This window comes from Siphateles boraxobius, unplaced genomic scaffold (assembly GCF_051911475.1).
Source record: "Siphateles boraxobius isolate OS27281-9 unplaced genomic scaffold, OSU_SipBor_1 32, whole genome shotgun sequence".
NCBI classification, from domain to species: Eukaryota; Metazoa; Chordata; class Actinopteri; order Cypriniformes; family Leuciscidae; genus Siphateles; species Siphateles boraxobius.
This window is the reverse complement of record NW_027508942.1, coordinates 5,780,788-5,797,672: the sequence shown is the minus strand read 5'-3', so window position 1 is coordinate 5,797,672 and position 16,885 is coordinate 5,780,788. Positions and strand designations below refer to the sequence as shown.

Sequence of the window (16,885 nt, the reverse complement as noted above, 5' to 3'; positions counted from 1 at the left end):
GCAAATTGATCTGTTGCCACATGTTTTCAGCCTGTGATCTCGTAAAGGATTCAGACGTTGTTAAACGGAGATTAGATTAAACATTGATATGGGATTTGAAGTCATCCAGACACTTCCAAGGTGTTGCGGCATTTGGGAATACTGTATAAACATAAATAATTCCTCAGTGTCTCCTGGTGCTTGTCAGGATCTGGCTCTCGCTTTAACGGCACAAGACGGGAGATTTGTGGTAAATTAAAACAGGGCTGATCGAGGAAAACAACAACATAAAAGACAAGGCAGAACTAAACTATATCCATTTTAATATTAAAATCATATCAAATAAAAGAAAAAATGTAATTTTTTTAAATATGTTAAAATAAAATAAAACATAAAAACATACAATAAAAAATATTAAAATCTAATATAAAAACACAAAAATTAAAATATATTAAAATCACAAAAAATGAAACAGACAAAACATAAAATGAAAAGAAATCATATGAAAAAAATCTAATCAAGTAAAACAAGACAACAACATAAAATTAAATAAAGCAAGACAAAACTAATTAAAACCACATAAAATAATTTACAATACAATTTATATTAAAATCAAATCACATATAACAAAAGAGAAAACAATCATTTAAATAATAAAACAAAATATATTAAAGTCAAATCAATTGACAAAACGCAAAATAAATCAAAACCGTTAGGAAAAGACTTTGGTCTGTATCTGCAGTGTTCGGCTGGTTTCTGTCGTCTGTCCCGTAAAGATTGACTCAGCAGTCTAGTTCAGTTTAAGGATCAACTTCAGCAAACAACAATACAATTTAATACTTCAAAACTGCTTAATAACTCATTACCATGACTGTGAGCAACTTTAAATTAATTTCTGGGACACAATGTAATTGAGCGCTTTTCCAAAGAGAGCGCTGCACATTTACAGAAAGTACAATGAGGAATTTTTCTCGTTCCATAAACACAAATAGACTTTCAGTCAGAAGGAACCTGTAAACTAAAACTGTAATTAATTTCATTAAAGGTCTAAGACAACAGAAATGTTAAAGTGGCAGAAAATATCAGAACATGCTAAATCGAAACTTTATTAAGTGCATTCTGGCTTCCACATAAGATACTGATACAGATACAGACGCTCGTTCGTATTTTGGATGAAGCTCTGATGGTTTCTGTCCTCATTCATTTTCATTATGTATTATGAATTTTCAGTCCATCTCTCAGAGCAATTACCAGCTTTTATCGGGAGTGGGCGGAGTTACACTCACCTTCCCGCTGTTGCTGGGGGATGATGGCTGGTTGCTGTGGAAACGCTTGGCTAATCGGCGCATACGCGGCAGGATAGGCTGCTGTAACCGAGAGCGAGAGAGACAATTCCTGATTTAACACTGAATACATGAATAAAGCTCATCACACTCATCTTTACTCTGCTTCACCATCCACACACTCAATCATCCTACATCTGTTATTAACAGAGGGTTAAATTCACACACTGCTGTTTGCTGTAAGGTTATTATCTGCATCCCACAATGCAATGCACTGCCAGTGTGACGGATGAGACACATTATTCGATCAGCCAAACTGAATAAAAATGCTAAATAATCACATTTATTTATATGAACCTGGAAACTACATGCACGTAACGAGGTCACATGATGTCAATGTAGCAGACGATCATAATGCAGTGCGTTTCACCAGTCATATCAGGACTGATCCAGTGTGTGAGATGCGTGTGTGATGTGTGTGTGTGTGTGTGTGTGTGTGTGTGTAATAAAGGACAGAGAATCACCTGCATAGTGTTGCACACCAGCATAGGCCTGCTGGAGAGGGTCTGTAACCGTCGGGCTTTGTGCTGTAGAAACACACACACACACACACACACACACACACACACACACACACACACACACACACACACACACACACACACACACACACACACACACACACACACACACACACACACACACACACACACACACACACGCACGCGCAAACACACAGACATTATATATCATCATATATAATATCATTACATTTTACTTTATTCGTTTTCTAAATAAAATTACTCAAATTTCTTATTTACTTTTTTAATATACATATAATTTATTTAACCACATTCATTTTAAACAGATTAGGAATAACTAAAATAATAATAACTAGAATATCTGTATTACTCATTAAACCTTATGCAAATATAATTAAATGAGAGACCCGTCTCAGGCCAGACTTGAACCAGTGTCACCCACATGAGAACTAATACAGCTCAATGTGTCAAACAGCTCAGATAGGCTGGATTCTGTTGCTAGTCAGTGCTGATTCGGATCTGCTTTATTAAGGAGGGCCAGCAGTATCTGAAGTGTAGTCAAGTCAAGTTACCTGGGTATGAGTGTGCCGGGTAACCTGAGTACGAGTGTGCGGTGTAACCTGGGTACGAGTGTGCGGTGGTACCTGGGTACGAGTGTGCGGTGGTACCTGGGTACGAGTGTGCGGTGTTACCTGAGTACAAGTGTGCTGTGTAACCTGGGTACGAGTGTGCGGTGTTACCTGGGTACGAGTGTGAGTATTACCTGGGTACGAGTGTGCGGTGTTACCTGGGTATGAGTGTGCGGTCTTACCTGGGTACGAGTGTTCGGTGTAACCTGGGTACGAGTGTGCGGTGTAACCTGGGTACGAGTGTGCGGTGTTACCTGGGTACGAGTGTGCGGTGTTACCTGGGTACGAGTGTTCGGTGTAAGCTGGGTACGAGTGTGCAGGGTAACCTGAGTACGAGTGTGCGGTCTTACCTGGGTACGAGTGTGCGGTGTTACCTGGGTACGAGTGTGCGGTGTAACCTGGGTACGAGTGTGCTGTGTAACCTGGGTACGAGTGTGCGGTGTTACCTGGGTACGAGTGTGCGGTGTTACCTGGGTACAAGTGTGCTGTGTAACCTGGGTACGAGTGTGCGGTGTTACCTGGGTACGAGTGTGAGTATTACCTGGGTACGAGTGTGCGGTGTTACCTGGGTAGGAGTGTGCGGTGTTACCTGGGTACGAGTGTGCGGTGTAACCTGGGTACGAGTGTGCGGTGTTACCTGGGTACGAGTGTGCAGGGTAACCTGAGTACGAGTGTGCGGTCTTACCTGGGTACGAGTGTTCGGTGTAACCTGGGTACGAGTGTGCGGTGTAACCTGGGTACGAGTGTGCGGTGTAACCTGGGTACGAGTGTGCGGTGTAACCTGGGTACGAGTGTGCGGTGTTACCTGGGTACGAGTGTGCGGTCTTACCTGGGTACGAGTGTTCGGTGTAACCTGGGTACGAGTGTGCGGTGTAACCTGGGTACGAGTGTGCGGTGTTACCTGGGTACGAGTGTGCGGTGTTACCTGGGTACGAGTGTGCGGTGTAACCTGGGTACGAGTGTGCGGTGTTACCTGGGTACGAGTGTGCGGTGTTACCTGGGTACGAGTGTGCGGTGTTACCTGGGAACGAGTGTGCGGTGTTACCTGGGTACGAGTGTGCGGTGTAACCTGGTTACGAGTGTGCGGTGTTACCTGGGTGCGAGTGTGCGGTGTTACCTGGGTACGAGTGTGCGGTGTTACCTGGGTACGAGTGTGCGGTGTTACCTGGGAACGAGTGTGCGGTGTTACCTGGGTACGAGTGTGCGGTGTAACCTGGGTCCGAGTGTGCGATGTAACCTGGGTACGAGTGTGCGGTGTAACCTGGGTACGAGTGTGCGGTGTTACCTGGGTACGAGTGTGCGGTGTTACCTGGGAACGAGTGTGCGGTCTTATCTGGGTGCGAGTGTGCGATGTAACCTGGGTACGAGTGTGCGGTTTTACCTGGGAACGAGTGTGCGGTCTTACCTGGGTACGAGTGTGCGGTGTAACCTGGGTACGAGCGTGCGGTCTTACCTGGGTACGAGCGTGCGGTGTAACCTGGGTACGAGTGTGCAGTGTTACCTGGGTACGAGTGTGCGGTGTTACCTGGGTACGAGTGTGCGGTGTAACCTGGGTACGAGTGTGCGGTCTTACCTGGGTACGAGTGTGCGGTGTTACCTGGGTATGAGTGTGCGGTCTTACCTGGGTACGAGTGTGCGGTGTAACCTGGGTACGAGTGTGTGTTGTTTCCTGGGTATGAGTGTGTGTTGTTTCCTGGGTACGAGTGTGCGGTGTAACCTGTGTATGAGTGTGTGTTGTTACCTGGGTACGAGTGTGCGGTGTTACCTGGGTACGAGTGTGCGGTGTAACCTGTGTACGAGTGTGTGTTGTTACCTGGGTACGAGTGTGTGTTGTTTCCTGGGTACGAGTGTGCGGTGTAACCTGTGTATGAGTGTGCGGTGTAACCTGGGTACGAGTGTGCGGTGTAACCTGGGTCCGAGTGTGCGATGTAACCCGGGTACGAGTGTGCGGTGTTACCTGGGAACGAGTGTGCGGTCTTACCTGGGTACGAGTGTGCGGTGTAACCTGGGTACGAGTGTGCGGTGTAACCTGGGTCCGAGTGTGCGATGTAACCTGGGTACGAGTGTGCGGTGTAACCTGGGTACGAGCGTGCGGTGTAACCTGGGTCCGAGTGTGCGATGTAACCTGGGTACGAGTGTGCGGTGTAACCTGGGTACGAGCGTGCGGTCTTACCTGGGTACGAGTGTGCGGTGTAACCTGGGTACGAGTGTGCGGTGTTACCTGGGTACGAGTGTGCGGTGTTACCTGGGTACGAGTGTGCGGTGTTACCTGGGTACGAGTGTGCGGTCTTACCTGGGTACGAGTGTGCGGTGTAACCTGTGTATGAGTGTGTGTTGTTACCTGGGTACGAGTGTGCGGTGTAACCTGTGTATGAGTGTGTGTTGTTACCTGGGTACGGATGGATGCCGTTGGTGTAGATGGCTTCGGAGGAGGGCTGTCCGTTGGTTTGGTGAGGGAGGGCGCTGAAGCCGTTGACCCCGATGGAAGCTGCCATGCTGGGCACCGCGCCGGCACTGATGCCCGGTGGAGTGCTGGTGCCTAAGAACACACACCACACACACACACACACACACACACACACACACACACACACACACACACACACACACACACACACACACACACACACACACACACACACTCTTAACAAGCCTTTGATTGGCACAGTACAAGCCACTTCATTTATATAGCGCTTTATACAATACACACTGTTTCAACACCACAAAAATAATGTTCTTCTCAAATATCTTAACATTCTTAAATCAAGACACATTTACTTGAAAAATAAATTAAGTCTTGTTTACTGAAAATGTCATAAGAATTAAGTGAGTTTATGCTTAAAAATATGTGCCAGTGGGGTCAGAAAAATCAGCTTATTCAAAGTTAGCAGATATTTGTTCTTGTTTTAAGCATAAACTCTGATTTAAAAAAAAATTAATTGCAGTGAAAGCAGCTTTACAGTGATAATAATGATCAATAATGCAAACAGAATTCAATTTCAGCTGTAAAGCAGCTCTAAAAATACAATAGTCATTATTCAGCTCAATTCAGTTTAATGTTGATTCAATTCAGTTCATAACTGTGTAAAGCTCATCAAATTCAGCTATAATATACAAAAGGGTTACAATTTATTTTAAGGTGTTCTTATATAGAGTACATTTAAGTACTGAGTAATATTATTTAACTACATTAGGGATTAGGGTTTGGGTTAATTAATAATACTCCGTACTTAAATGCATAATTACACGGTAACACGGACACCTTAAAATAAAGGGTTACACTTTATTTTAATGTGTCATTGTTACAGTGTAAAGTTCTGAGAAATATTAATTAACAACATGTACTTACTATAGGATTATGGTCTAACAAGGACATTAAAATAAAGTGTTACCTATAAATGTTCAATTCAGCTCTACAGAAGACTTTTATTCACTGAGTCAGTTCAATGTTGATTCAGTTTAGTTCAATTATTGTGTCTATTGCAAAATTCATCAATTATGAAATAAAGACAAATCAGCTATAAAGCAGTGCAGGCTCGTAGTTTTTGTACTCTAGATGGTTTGGTTGGGTTTCTGAACATCATCTCATAACAACACTGATTATTCACACTTTGACTGCACTAACACTATCAGATGAGAACAAAAAATGAGCTGAATAATCACACTATTGTCCGCTTTACAGCTGAGTTTGTCTGATATTCGATGAAGTTATAAAGCGCTGTAGAAATGAAAGTTTCACTGGATACAGGAGGTCGAGTCAAAGTATTAATAAGTGTTTGTCTCTGGTCACAGACCCGTCTCTTCGCTGCCCTCCTGACACTGATCGTTCAACTTCTTTCAGCTTTACTCCAAGGGCATTTCAGTCGTGGCAGATTAAAGCTGACGGGTAACAAGAGTGTGTGTCCACATCACGGATTATCAAAGCAGGGAAACTGACAGACGAGAGGGAGAGGAAGCGCTTTAATTAATTCCTCGTGACCCTTCGTCTGAGGTGTCAGCGGGCTTTTGTAGCTGGACGGTCAAAGACACATCAGGAGTGTTCGTGTGTGTGTGTGAGAGAGAGAGAGACGGGGGTCAAACGGGTCTGGGATTATCCGTCACAAATCTTCACTTCTGTATTCCTCAGTCAAGGACTCTCTGGTCAAAGGCATCAGATTGGCCGTGTTCCCGGGTTCATCCTCAAACTGAGACGGATCATTTCCCATCACACCTGGTGTTTTACTGAGGGACTGTGATTGACAGAAGACACACTCACTCTGTTCCAACACCAACTGACAGACTACATAGACAGCATCCTAATAAGATGGAACCGCGTTACTATTGGTCAGAAGTTTCGCCTTGGTGCAATTTTTGTTTTGTTTTGTGAAAGAAGTGTCTTCTGGGCTGCATTTATTTGATAAAAAATAGAGGAAAAATGTGAGATATTTTTACAATTTAAAATAACTGTTTTCTATGTGAATATATAGTAAAGTGTAATTTATTCCTGTGATCAAAGCTGAATTTATTTAATTAAAAATACAGTAAAAATCACAAAATATTATTATAATGTAAATCAGCTGTTTTCTATGTGAATTTATAGTAAAGTGTAATTTATTTCTGTGATCAAACCTGACTTTATTTAATTAAAATACGGTAAAAATCCCAAAATATTGTTAGAATTTAAAACCGCTGTTTTCTATGTGAATATATAGTAAAGTGTAATTTATTCCTGTGATCAAAGCTGAATTTTCAGCATCATTACTCCAGTCTTCAGTGCCACATGATCCTTCAGAAATCACTATAATATGATGATTTGATGCTCAAGAAACATTTATCATTATTATCAAAGTTGAAAACAGTTGTGCTGCTTCATATTTTTGAGGAAACTATGATTTTTCAGGATTCTTTGATGAATAGAAAGTTCAAAAGAACAGCATTTATTTGAAACAGAATCTTTTGTAACATTATAAATGACTGTAATGTAATTTTTGTTTTAATGCATCCTTACATCAATTTAATGCAGAAAAATCAACGGCAATGACGTGTTACCTGTGAATTTGACAACATGATGTCACTTCCTGTTCGGCATCCTTGTCAAATTCATTGAGTTACACAAATAAGTGCATTAAAAAGCTTTAAATAATAATAAAGATATTAGAAAATCTAATAAAAGCGATAGGATGAGATCAAAATGCATGTTTGAGAGAAAATGCAAAATAGTGGAAAATACATTAAAAAATAAATTCAAAAAGTAAAAAAAAAATTGTATTCTTTAAAAAAAATATTACCGACCTCCATAGTACACAGCACAAACAAATATTTGGTTTAATAAGATTGATCAATATTTTTCAGTATGAAATGAAATATACTTTTTTTGTTCACTGAGCTAATTTTCAATGCAATATGGGAGGATCTTTATCAATGATACATTTAATATATATATAAAATAGCAATATAGTAAACAAATGGTTTCATGAGTCGACTTGTTTGGCTCTGAAGGAAAATGCACACACAGATTAGTGATAATGCTGAAACGTGTATTTCTCAACTCAAACTAGCAACAACTAAATGCAGAGTTTTCAAATTAAAATATTTTTTACAAAATTAAATAATGACATCTTTGCATTACTGCAAACTTGTTATTGTCTCTATAGTACAATAGTATAAAATAAATAGAACAATAAATAAGAACATTTGTATGCTCATGAAAATAAGATATTTTGAACATTCTGTCCAGATAAACAGGGATATTTAAACATGATGCAACATATGCTTTATAGACTCAGTCTGTGGATCATTTTTGGTGTATGTATCGTATTTGTCTAAAACATTTGGTAACTAAACTGAATTTTGTTAATAACAAAGAGTGAGAGTTGGCAGACCCGCTCTCTCTGCTCAGTGTGTGTTATCTTATAGCCAAACTATCACGCCACACACACGTGCCACTGCCTAACCCAAACTGACTGGTCTTCTTTTTGTTAGCGGTGTAGAAGATGAGCAAACAGCTCTCAGAGAGAATGGGTTGTCATGTCCACACATGCATTCATATATTTCATAAAATCACAGCATTTTGCGTCATATAATCGCATAGGCTTGACATCGCGATTGCGATATGATGAATCGTGCAGCACTAAAAAACATGAAAACGTAAACCCCTCGTGTGACGAACAGCAGTGAGATTAACGGCTGAGACGAAAACTTGTTGCTCTCGAGAAACACACGGATGAAACCCGTTTTCTGCGAGAGCGGAGCGATTGATCCTGCTGTATGCTTTAATTAAAGCTTTATTTGTGTGTGTGTGTGTGTGTGTGGTACCTGAAGACGGTGTCATCGGCGCAGCCACGAGGCCGTTGACGTTGAAAGCTGCCATTTGCTGCATTTGAGCGGCAGCGAGGGCCGTCATGGGGTTCAGATACGAGCCCTGAGACGCTGCCATGAGCGCCGCCTGCTGCTGCATGACCTGCTGCACACACACAACACATACAATTATACTACACATTTCTAGCACTCGGAAAAAGCTTGGCTTCTTTTTATAACCAAATCCTGGGTTGAGCCTTTTGGGTAAATCGTTTGGGTTTGGGTTATTTTTTCAGTGTTTGTGTTACAAAGCTCCTGGGTCAGACGTAACAACCCAGTGTTTGAGTAGTTTTTGTGTTACAAAGCTCCTGGTTCAGACATAACAACCCAGTATTTGGGTAGTTTATGTGTAAGCCAGATCCTGAGTCAGACGTAAAAACCCAGTGTTTGGGTAATTTTTGTGTAACCCAGATCCTGGGTCAGACGTAACAACCCAGTGTTTGGGTTGTTTTTGTGTAACCTAGATCCTGGGTCAGATATAACAACCCAGTGTTTGGGTAGTTTTTGTGTTAAAAAGCTCCTGGGTCAGACGTAACAACCCAGTGTTTGAGTAGTTTTTGTGTTACAAAGCTCCTGGTTCAGACGTAACAACCCAGTGTTTGAATAGTTTTTGTGTTACAAAGCTCCTGGTCCACACGTAACAACCCAGTGTTTTGGTAGTTTTTGTGTTACAAAGCTCCTGGGTCAGACGTAACAACCCAGTGTTTGAGAAGTTTTTGTGTTACAAAGCTCCTGGTTCAGACGTAACAACCCAGTGTTTGAATAGTTTTTGTGTTACAAAGCTCCTGGTTCACACGTAACAACCCAGTGTTTTGGTAGTTTTTGTGTTACAAAGCTCCTGGGTCAGACGTAACAACCCAGTGTTTTGGTAGTTTTTGTGTTAAAAAGCTCCTGGGTCAGACGTAACAACCCAGTGTTTGAGTAGTTTTTGTGTTACAAAGCTCCTGGTTCAGACGTAACAACCCAGTGTTTGAGTAGTTTTTGTGTTACAAAGCTCCTGGTTCAGAGGTAACTGTCACAGTGTTGGGTTTGTGTTCCCCTGATGTCCACTAGATGTCCTCCTTTCCCACGGTGTCCTTCACTTATGAACTACATTTCCCACGATCCTTTGTCTCATCATTGCACTCAGCTGTTTCTTATCACTGATCATTGCACTCAGCCAATTCCCCATTATCATTGTCGATTCCCTGTGTATATAACCCTGTCTGTTTCAGTATGTGTCACGGAGTCCTTGTATTATGTCCCCACACTTCCGTTATTTGTATCGTACTGGTTCTCGTTTGTATTTTATGTTTTGGATTGCCTTATTGGACTTTTGACCCCTGCCTGGATGACTAAGAGTTTGGATTGCCCTTTTATTAAACTACTGCTTTTGGATTTTCTGCCTCCAGTGTGTGTTCCGTGACAGAAGGACTCCGTCACACAAGATCCAGCGGTATGTTTCTCAATATCTCTTCCCCAGCCACCGAGCGGGAGAGAAGGGAGTTTTTTAAGGGGACCCGATTAGTTAAGTTTCGTGGAACCCGTGGAGGTCGCAGTGGAGGAGGTGGTCGAGAGCCTGTTCACGTCCCGTCTGCCCAGTCAGAGAATCTTCACGTTCCGTCTGCCCAGCGAGAGACTGTTCACGTTCCGTCTGCCCAGCGAGAGACTGTTCACGTCACGTCTGCCCAGCGAGAGACTGTTCACGTCACGTCTGCCCAGCGAGAGACTGTTCACGTCACGTCTGCCCAGCGAGAGACTGTTCACGTCACGTCTGCCCAGCGAGAGACTGTTCACGTCACGTCTGCCCAGCGAGAGACTGTTCACGTCACGTCTGCCCAGCGAGAGACTGTTCACGTCACGTCTGCCCAGCGAGAGACTGTTCACGTCACGTCTGCCCAGCGAGAGACTGTTCACGTTCCGTCCGCCTTCCTGGGCCGGGACTATCTGGAGCGTCTGGCTCGGATCCTGGACATGCCCGTGTCTGCTGTTCCAGAGCCGGAACCAGTGTCTGCTGTTCCAGAGCCGGAGCCGGAGGCAGAGCCAATGGCCGTTCCAGAGCCGGAGGCAGAGCCAGTGCCCATTCCAGAGCCGGAGGCAGAGCCATTGCCGGTTCCAGAGCCGGAGGCAGAGCCATTGCCGGTTCCAGAGCCGGAGGCAGAGCCATTGCCGGTTCCAGAGCCGGAGGCAGAGCCAATGCCTGTTCCAGAGCCGGAGGCAGAGCCAGTATCCGTTCCAGCGCCGGAGGCAGAGCCAGTGCCGTCTGCCTTCTTGGATCTGGACTATCTGGAGCGTCTGGTTCGGATCCTGGACATGCCCATGTCTGCTGTTCCAGAGCCGGAGCTAGTGTCTGCTGTTCCAGAGCTGGAGGCAGAGCCATTGCCCGTTCCAGATCCGGAGGCAGAGCCAATGCTTGTTCCAGAGCCTATGCCTGTTCCAGAGCCGGAGGCAGAGCCAATGCCTGTTCCAGAGCCTATGCCTGTTCCAGAGCCGGAGACTGAGCCAATGCCTGTTCCAGAGCCGAAGGCTGAGCCAATGCCTGTTCCAGAGCCGGAGGCTGAGCCAATGCCTGTTCCAGAGCCGGAGGCTGAGCCAATGCCTGTTCCAGAGCCAGTGTCTGTTCCAGAGCCAGTGTCTGTTCCAGAGCCAGTGTCTGTTCCAGAGCCAGTGTCTGTTCCAGAGCCAGTGTCTGTTCCAGAGCCAGTGTCTGTTCCAGAGCCAGTGTCTGTTCCAGAGCCAGTGTCTGTTCCAGAGCCAGTGTCTGTTCCAGAGCCAGTGTCTGTTCCAGAGCCAGTGCCTGTTCCAGAGCCAGTGCCTGTTCCAGAGCCAGTGTTTGTTTCTGTGTTTGTGTCTGTTTTTGTGACTATTACAGTTCTTGTGGCTGTTCCTGAGCCGGTGTCTGCTGTTCCTGAGCCGGTGTCTGCTGTTCCTGAGCCGGTGTCTGCTGTTCCTGAGCCGGTGTCTGCTGTTCCTGAGCCGGTGTCTGCTGTTCCTGAGCCGGAGTCTGCTGTTCCTGAGCCGGTGTCTGCTGTTCCTGAGCCGGTGTCTGCTGTTCCTGAGCCGGTGTCTGCTGTTCCTGAGCCGGTGTCTGCTGTTCCTGAGCCGGTGTCTGCTGTTCCTGAGCCGGTGTCTGCTGTTCCTGAGCCGGTGTCTGCTGTTCCTGAGCCGGTGTCTGCTGTTCCTGAGCCGGTGTCTGCTGTTCCTGAGCCGGTGTCTGCTGTTCCTGAGCCGGTGTCTGCTGTTCCTGAGCCGGTGTCTGCTGTTCCTGAGCCGGTGTCTGCTGTTCCTGAGCCGGTGTCTGCTGTTCCTGAGCCGGTGTCTGCTGTTCCTGAGCCGGTGTCTGCTGTTCCTGAGCCGGTGTCTGCTGTTCCTGAGCCGGTGTCTGCTGTTCCTGAGCCGGTGTCTGCTCCGCCCTGGCCGCCCGAGGGGTCTTCGCCGCCCTGGCCGCCCGAGGGGTCTTCGCCGCCCTGGCCGCCCGAGGGGTCTTCGCCGCCCTGGCCGCCCGAGGGGTCTTCGCCGCCCTGGCCGCCCGAGGGGTCTTCGCCGCCCTGGCCGCCCGAGGGGTCTTCGCCGCCCTGGCCGCCCGAGGGGTCTTCGCCGCCCTGGCCGCCCGAGGGGCCGCCCTGGCCGCCCGAGGGGTCTTCGCCGCCCTGGCCGCCCGAGGGGTCTTCGCCGCCCTGGCCGCCCGAGGGGTCTTCGCCGCCCTGGCCGCCCGAGGGGTCTTCGCCGCCCTGGCCGCCCGAGGGGCCGCCCTGGCCGCCCGAGGGGTCTTCGCCGCCCTGGCCGCCCGAGGGGTCTTCGCCGCCCTGGCCGCCCGAGGGGTCTTCGCCGCCCTGGCCGCCCGAGGGGTCTTCGCCGCCCTGGCCGCCCGAGGGGTCTTCGCCGCCCTGGCCGCCCGAGAGATCTTCTTCGCCCTGGCCGCCCGATGGACTTTACGTCTCGCCCTGGCCGCCCGATGGACTTTGCGTCTCGCCCTGGCCTCCCGATGAACTCTGCGTTTCGCCCTGGCATCCCGATAGACTTTGTGTTTACCCCTGGATGCCCGATAGATTTTTTGTTTTGCCCCGGTCCCCGGTTAAACCCTCACTGTCTCCCTTCATGGACCTGGCCCACCTTCCCTCCCCCTGATCCTCCACCGTTCCACCTCCCTCCTGAACCTCTTGTATTATATTGTGTTGTGTTTTCTGTGTTTCTTGTTGTTGTCATGGAGCGTCTGGTAGCCGCTCCGTAGAGGGGGGGTTATGTCACAGTGTTGGGTTTGTGTTCCCCTGATGTCCACTAGATGTCCTCCTTTCCCACGGTGTCCTTCACTTATGAACTACATTTCCCACGATCCTTTGTCTCATCATTGCACTCAGCTGTTTCTTATCACTGATCATTGCACTCAGCCAATTCCCCATTATCATTGTCGATTCCCTGTGTATATAACCCTGTCTGTTTCAGTATGTGTCACGGAGTCCTTGTATTATGTCCCCACACTTCCGTTATTTGTATCGTACTGGTTCTCGTTTGTATTTTATGTTTTGGATTGCCTTATTGGACTTTTGACCCCTGCCTGGATGACTAAGAGTTTGGATTGCCCTTTTATTAAACTACTGCTTTTGGATTTTCTGCCTCCAGTGTGTGTTCCGTGACAGTAACAACCCAGTGTTTGAGTAGTTTTTGTGTTACAAAGCTCCTGGTTCAGACGTAACAACCCAGTGTTTTGGTAGTTTTTGTGTTACAAAGCTCCTGGTTCACACGTAACAACCCAGTGTTTTGGTAGTTTTTGTGTTACAAAGCTCCTGGTTCAGACATAACAACCCAGTGTTTGGGTAGTTTATGTGTAACCCAGATCCTGGGTCAGATATAACAACCCAGGGGTACCCGCAGGCTTTTTGCGTAATCTTCAGGAGAGAGCAGTGCAGCCCCGACAAATTGGTGCATGTCTTCGGAAAATACAGGATTGTGTACATTTTATTTTATCTATAAATTCGTTATTGTGCCATATATCACTTAATTTTACGCATAGCAACATACAGGGGCGCGATGTGAGTCACCTAGACGAGTGTCGTGTCGGTCTTTTCGCCTGATGGAAACGCCTGATGTCTTGCATAACATTTTATGATTTTATTAAAAAAAGATACATAATAGAAATGCTTAGAAAGTTAAAACATGTTCTCAGAGCTGTACACTGATTGTTTATAGACAGGTTATGGAGTCACAGCATCTTTCGTCTATGGCGGTCCGAAGTTAGAAGTTCCTCCGCTGAATACGACCCAATCTCCGGCACGAGATCCAGCGCCGTTACAGTGGAAACGGGACAACAGAGACTGGTCCATTACACTTGAATTACTTATACAGTAAATGTTTAAATTTTTACGTGTAATATTTGTTAAATGAGCTTAAATGTATGCAATATTTATTCAAAACTATGTAAAATATGCTATACTGTCAAATATGATCAAAAATAAAGGAATTATCATGCAAACCAGTGTTTTTTTTTCTTTAAAAGTTTAGAGGATTTAAGTTAATCCGTAAACATTAATTCATGTATGTAAAAAGCTAGTACTATAGTAAAAATGAAACAACCCAGTATGCTGGGTTAAATAAACAACCCAATTTGCTGGGTAAAATTAACCCAACGTGTTCTGTCCTATATCTACCCAGCACGTGGGTTGAAACAACCCCTTTTCTTTTTTTAGAGTGTGGAAGCTTGTTTCTGCCATAGAAATTGCAGGTAATCTGTGTGTGTGAGACTCACAGCGTGTGTGTACGCTCCGTATGCTCCAAACTGGATGGTCATGGGACTGAAGATGCCGAGCTGACCCGCCATCTGATGCATCCTGCGCAGGGTTCGTTCCTTATCAGTGTCTGCAAACTTCACCACCAGACTGGAGGACGCGCCCTGAACACACACACACAGACACACACACATATATATATAATTCAATGCATATTTCCGGAAGAGAACCTATTGTGCCCTTTTATATTCTTGATGTCGTATTTGAACTCTACTAGAACAGGTTTTCCTGCTTGAATGTTGATTATTTTCCTCATATTCTCCATTGTTGCGCCTCCTCTCTTCCCAGTCTGTCAGTAACGCTCTGTTTACTTCCTGTCTCTATGAAGCCCCTCCTCCTGAAAAGCACACTGTGCTCTGATTGGCTCGGCTGGAACAGTGTGTTGTGATTGGTCGAGCGCTTCGAGTGTGTTTGGGAAATGTCCCGCCCCTTCCCATAACCGCCAGTTTAACACACTACTAACTAACTCAACCAGGCCCCGCCCCTTTATTCTGCGTATTAATTATTATAATGAGGAAAGAAACTCAAGACTACAATGACGGCGTTTCAGGAGTTCAGAAACACTGACACTGATATAGAGAAGAACTGGAGCTTTTTCATGCTCAAACAGCAACACTACACACTGAAGAAAGATGAAGATGGAGGAAAGTAGAATGGACCTGCACTCACAGACACCATTCAGATCTGGTCTCTGTGTGATGTAGTTGTGAGGGATTAAACCTCAGCTGCCGCTGCGAGAGACATTGATTTATTTAATTGGGCTCTACGGCTGTCATGAAGACACATGATGTGATGGAGGAGATCTGTGAGGGTCTCGTCCCTGCAGAACACATTACAGTGAAGTGAGAACTGCAGACGGGCCCTCGTTACAGCTGTCAGGGGCCTCAGTGTCAGGGGCCTCAGTATCCTGAGTTTATATTTCATAATTTGGACTTTATTATCACAATTAGGGCTGGGGCGGTATGGATTTTTTTCTAACCGCGGTTGAAAAGCAAGATATTCCCGGCGGTATAGCGGTAAACCGCTTTTAATACACACAACCCCCCCCCGTCAAATTTTCATCAAGCAGTAATTTGGCATGAACCAATCACGGAATAGATTTCCTTATTTAAGAATTATTTATTTATTCTTATTTATTTTATATATTCTTATTTTATATATCCTTATTTATTCTCAGATACATTCGCATTGAATTCATCATTTTCAGGAGAATAAATTTTGATGTTCACATTGGAAACGAAAGATGGAACACCTTTTCCAACATGTCTTAATTACAAAAATTATATTCCATATTTATGTTCACATAATATAATGTTCTTTTTTATTTACTCTATGTCGATTATATGAAAAGTGAAAAGCACGAGTAAGATAGGATCATAAGATCAGACATGATTTTGACCCCTTTATTAAGTTTTGTTTTGTAGAAAACCTTTCTTTCAATTAAATTTCGTTTTGTATAAATTGTATCTTAATTTTAATCACTGTTTTATTAACTAATTGCCTGGAATTAATCAATAAGAAGCAAATATAGCAGACATTTAATCAGGAGGACGTGGGTGCGATCTCTTGCGCGTGAACTGGAGCTCGTCTTATAAATGAACTTGCCTCACAGACATGAGAAATAAATAGAAAGCTTAAAGGGTGAGTTCGGCGTTTTACAAGTAAAGCCCTGTTTTAAAGCTCCAGTCGGCAAGTCTGGCAGATTGAGTGGACTTGGGCTAAATTTTGAATGTTTACAACTCTCATGCCCCTCCCCCACTATCAACGAATACCCTCCCACCGAGTTCGTGGCTTCGTGCTCGTCAGTGCCTGTGCACCAGATTTACTGTGAACGCGCCCGTCTCATCAGCATCCATCAACACCATGGAGTATTTTGTTATTGTTGTTTTGTCATTTTCGAGTAGATTGTTACGAAATGGATTACCCACCAATTAAACGTAAATAAACACCATCGTCTGTCTGAAACGCTATTATTGCTGTATGTGGCAGACATGGTCATTGTACATTTTTCTACTGCTTATATATCAGAGCTAGTAAGATAGCACATACAATAACAGTAGCTTTACTACTGTTCTTACTCTCGTAAGAAAGATAGAGTAGCAATGAATGATTCTTCCAAAAAGCCAAACTTTATCCCTTCATCTGGACATGTTTATCCAACTAACGTTACGTTCACACGGATTTCAGTGTAAACAAACGAACCTGCCCAACAAGTGCTAACGTTAGCTATCCATACCAACACATTTGGGCAAACATACTTAGATTACTAACACAACACTAAGAAATAAAGTAACTGGTTGATAAAGCACAATTACCTGTGGAGAAGAAATGTTGCAAGCTCTGCATCCAGCTTG

The 16,885-nt window shown here is 45.0% G+C and overlaps 1 protein-coding gene across 4 annotated transcripts in view; it reads right to left on the bottom strand.

Moving 5' to 3' along the window:
• Positions 1-16,885, bottom strand: part of celf6 (CUGBP Elav-like family member 6) — a 179,507-nt gene that overhangs the window by 24,301 nt on the left and 138,321 nt on the right. For all 4 annotated transcript variants that reach the window (XM_077194680.1, XM_077194681.1, XM_077194683.1 and 1 more), the window contains 5 exons: positions 14,492-14,635; positions 8,728-8,875; positions 4,823-4,972; positions 1,787-1,849; positions 1,266-1,346 (listed from right to left, as the gene is read on the bottom strand). In XM_077194680.1, the coding sequence (XP_077050795.1) occupies positions 1,266-1,346; positions 1,787-1,849; positions 4,823-4,972; positions 8,728-8,875; positions 14,492-14,635 (586 nt within the window). The remainder of the gene's footprint in view (positions 1-1,265; positions 1,347-1,786; positions 1,850-4,822; positions 4,973-8,727; positions 8,876-14,491; positions 14,636-16,885) is intronic.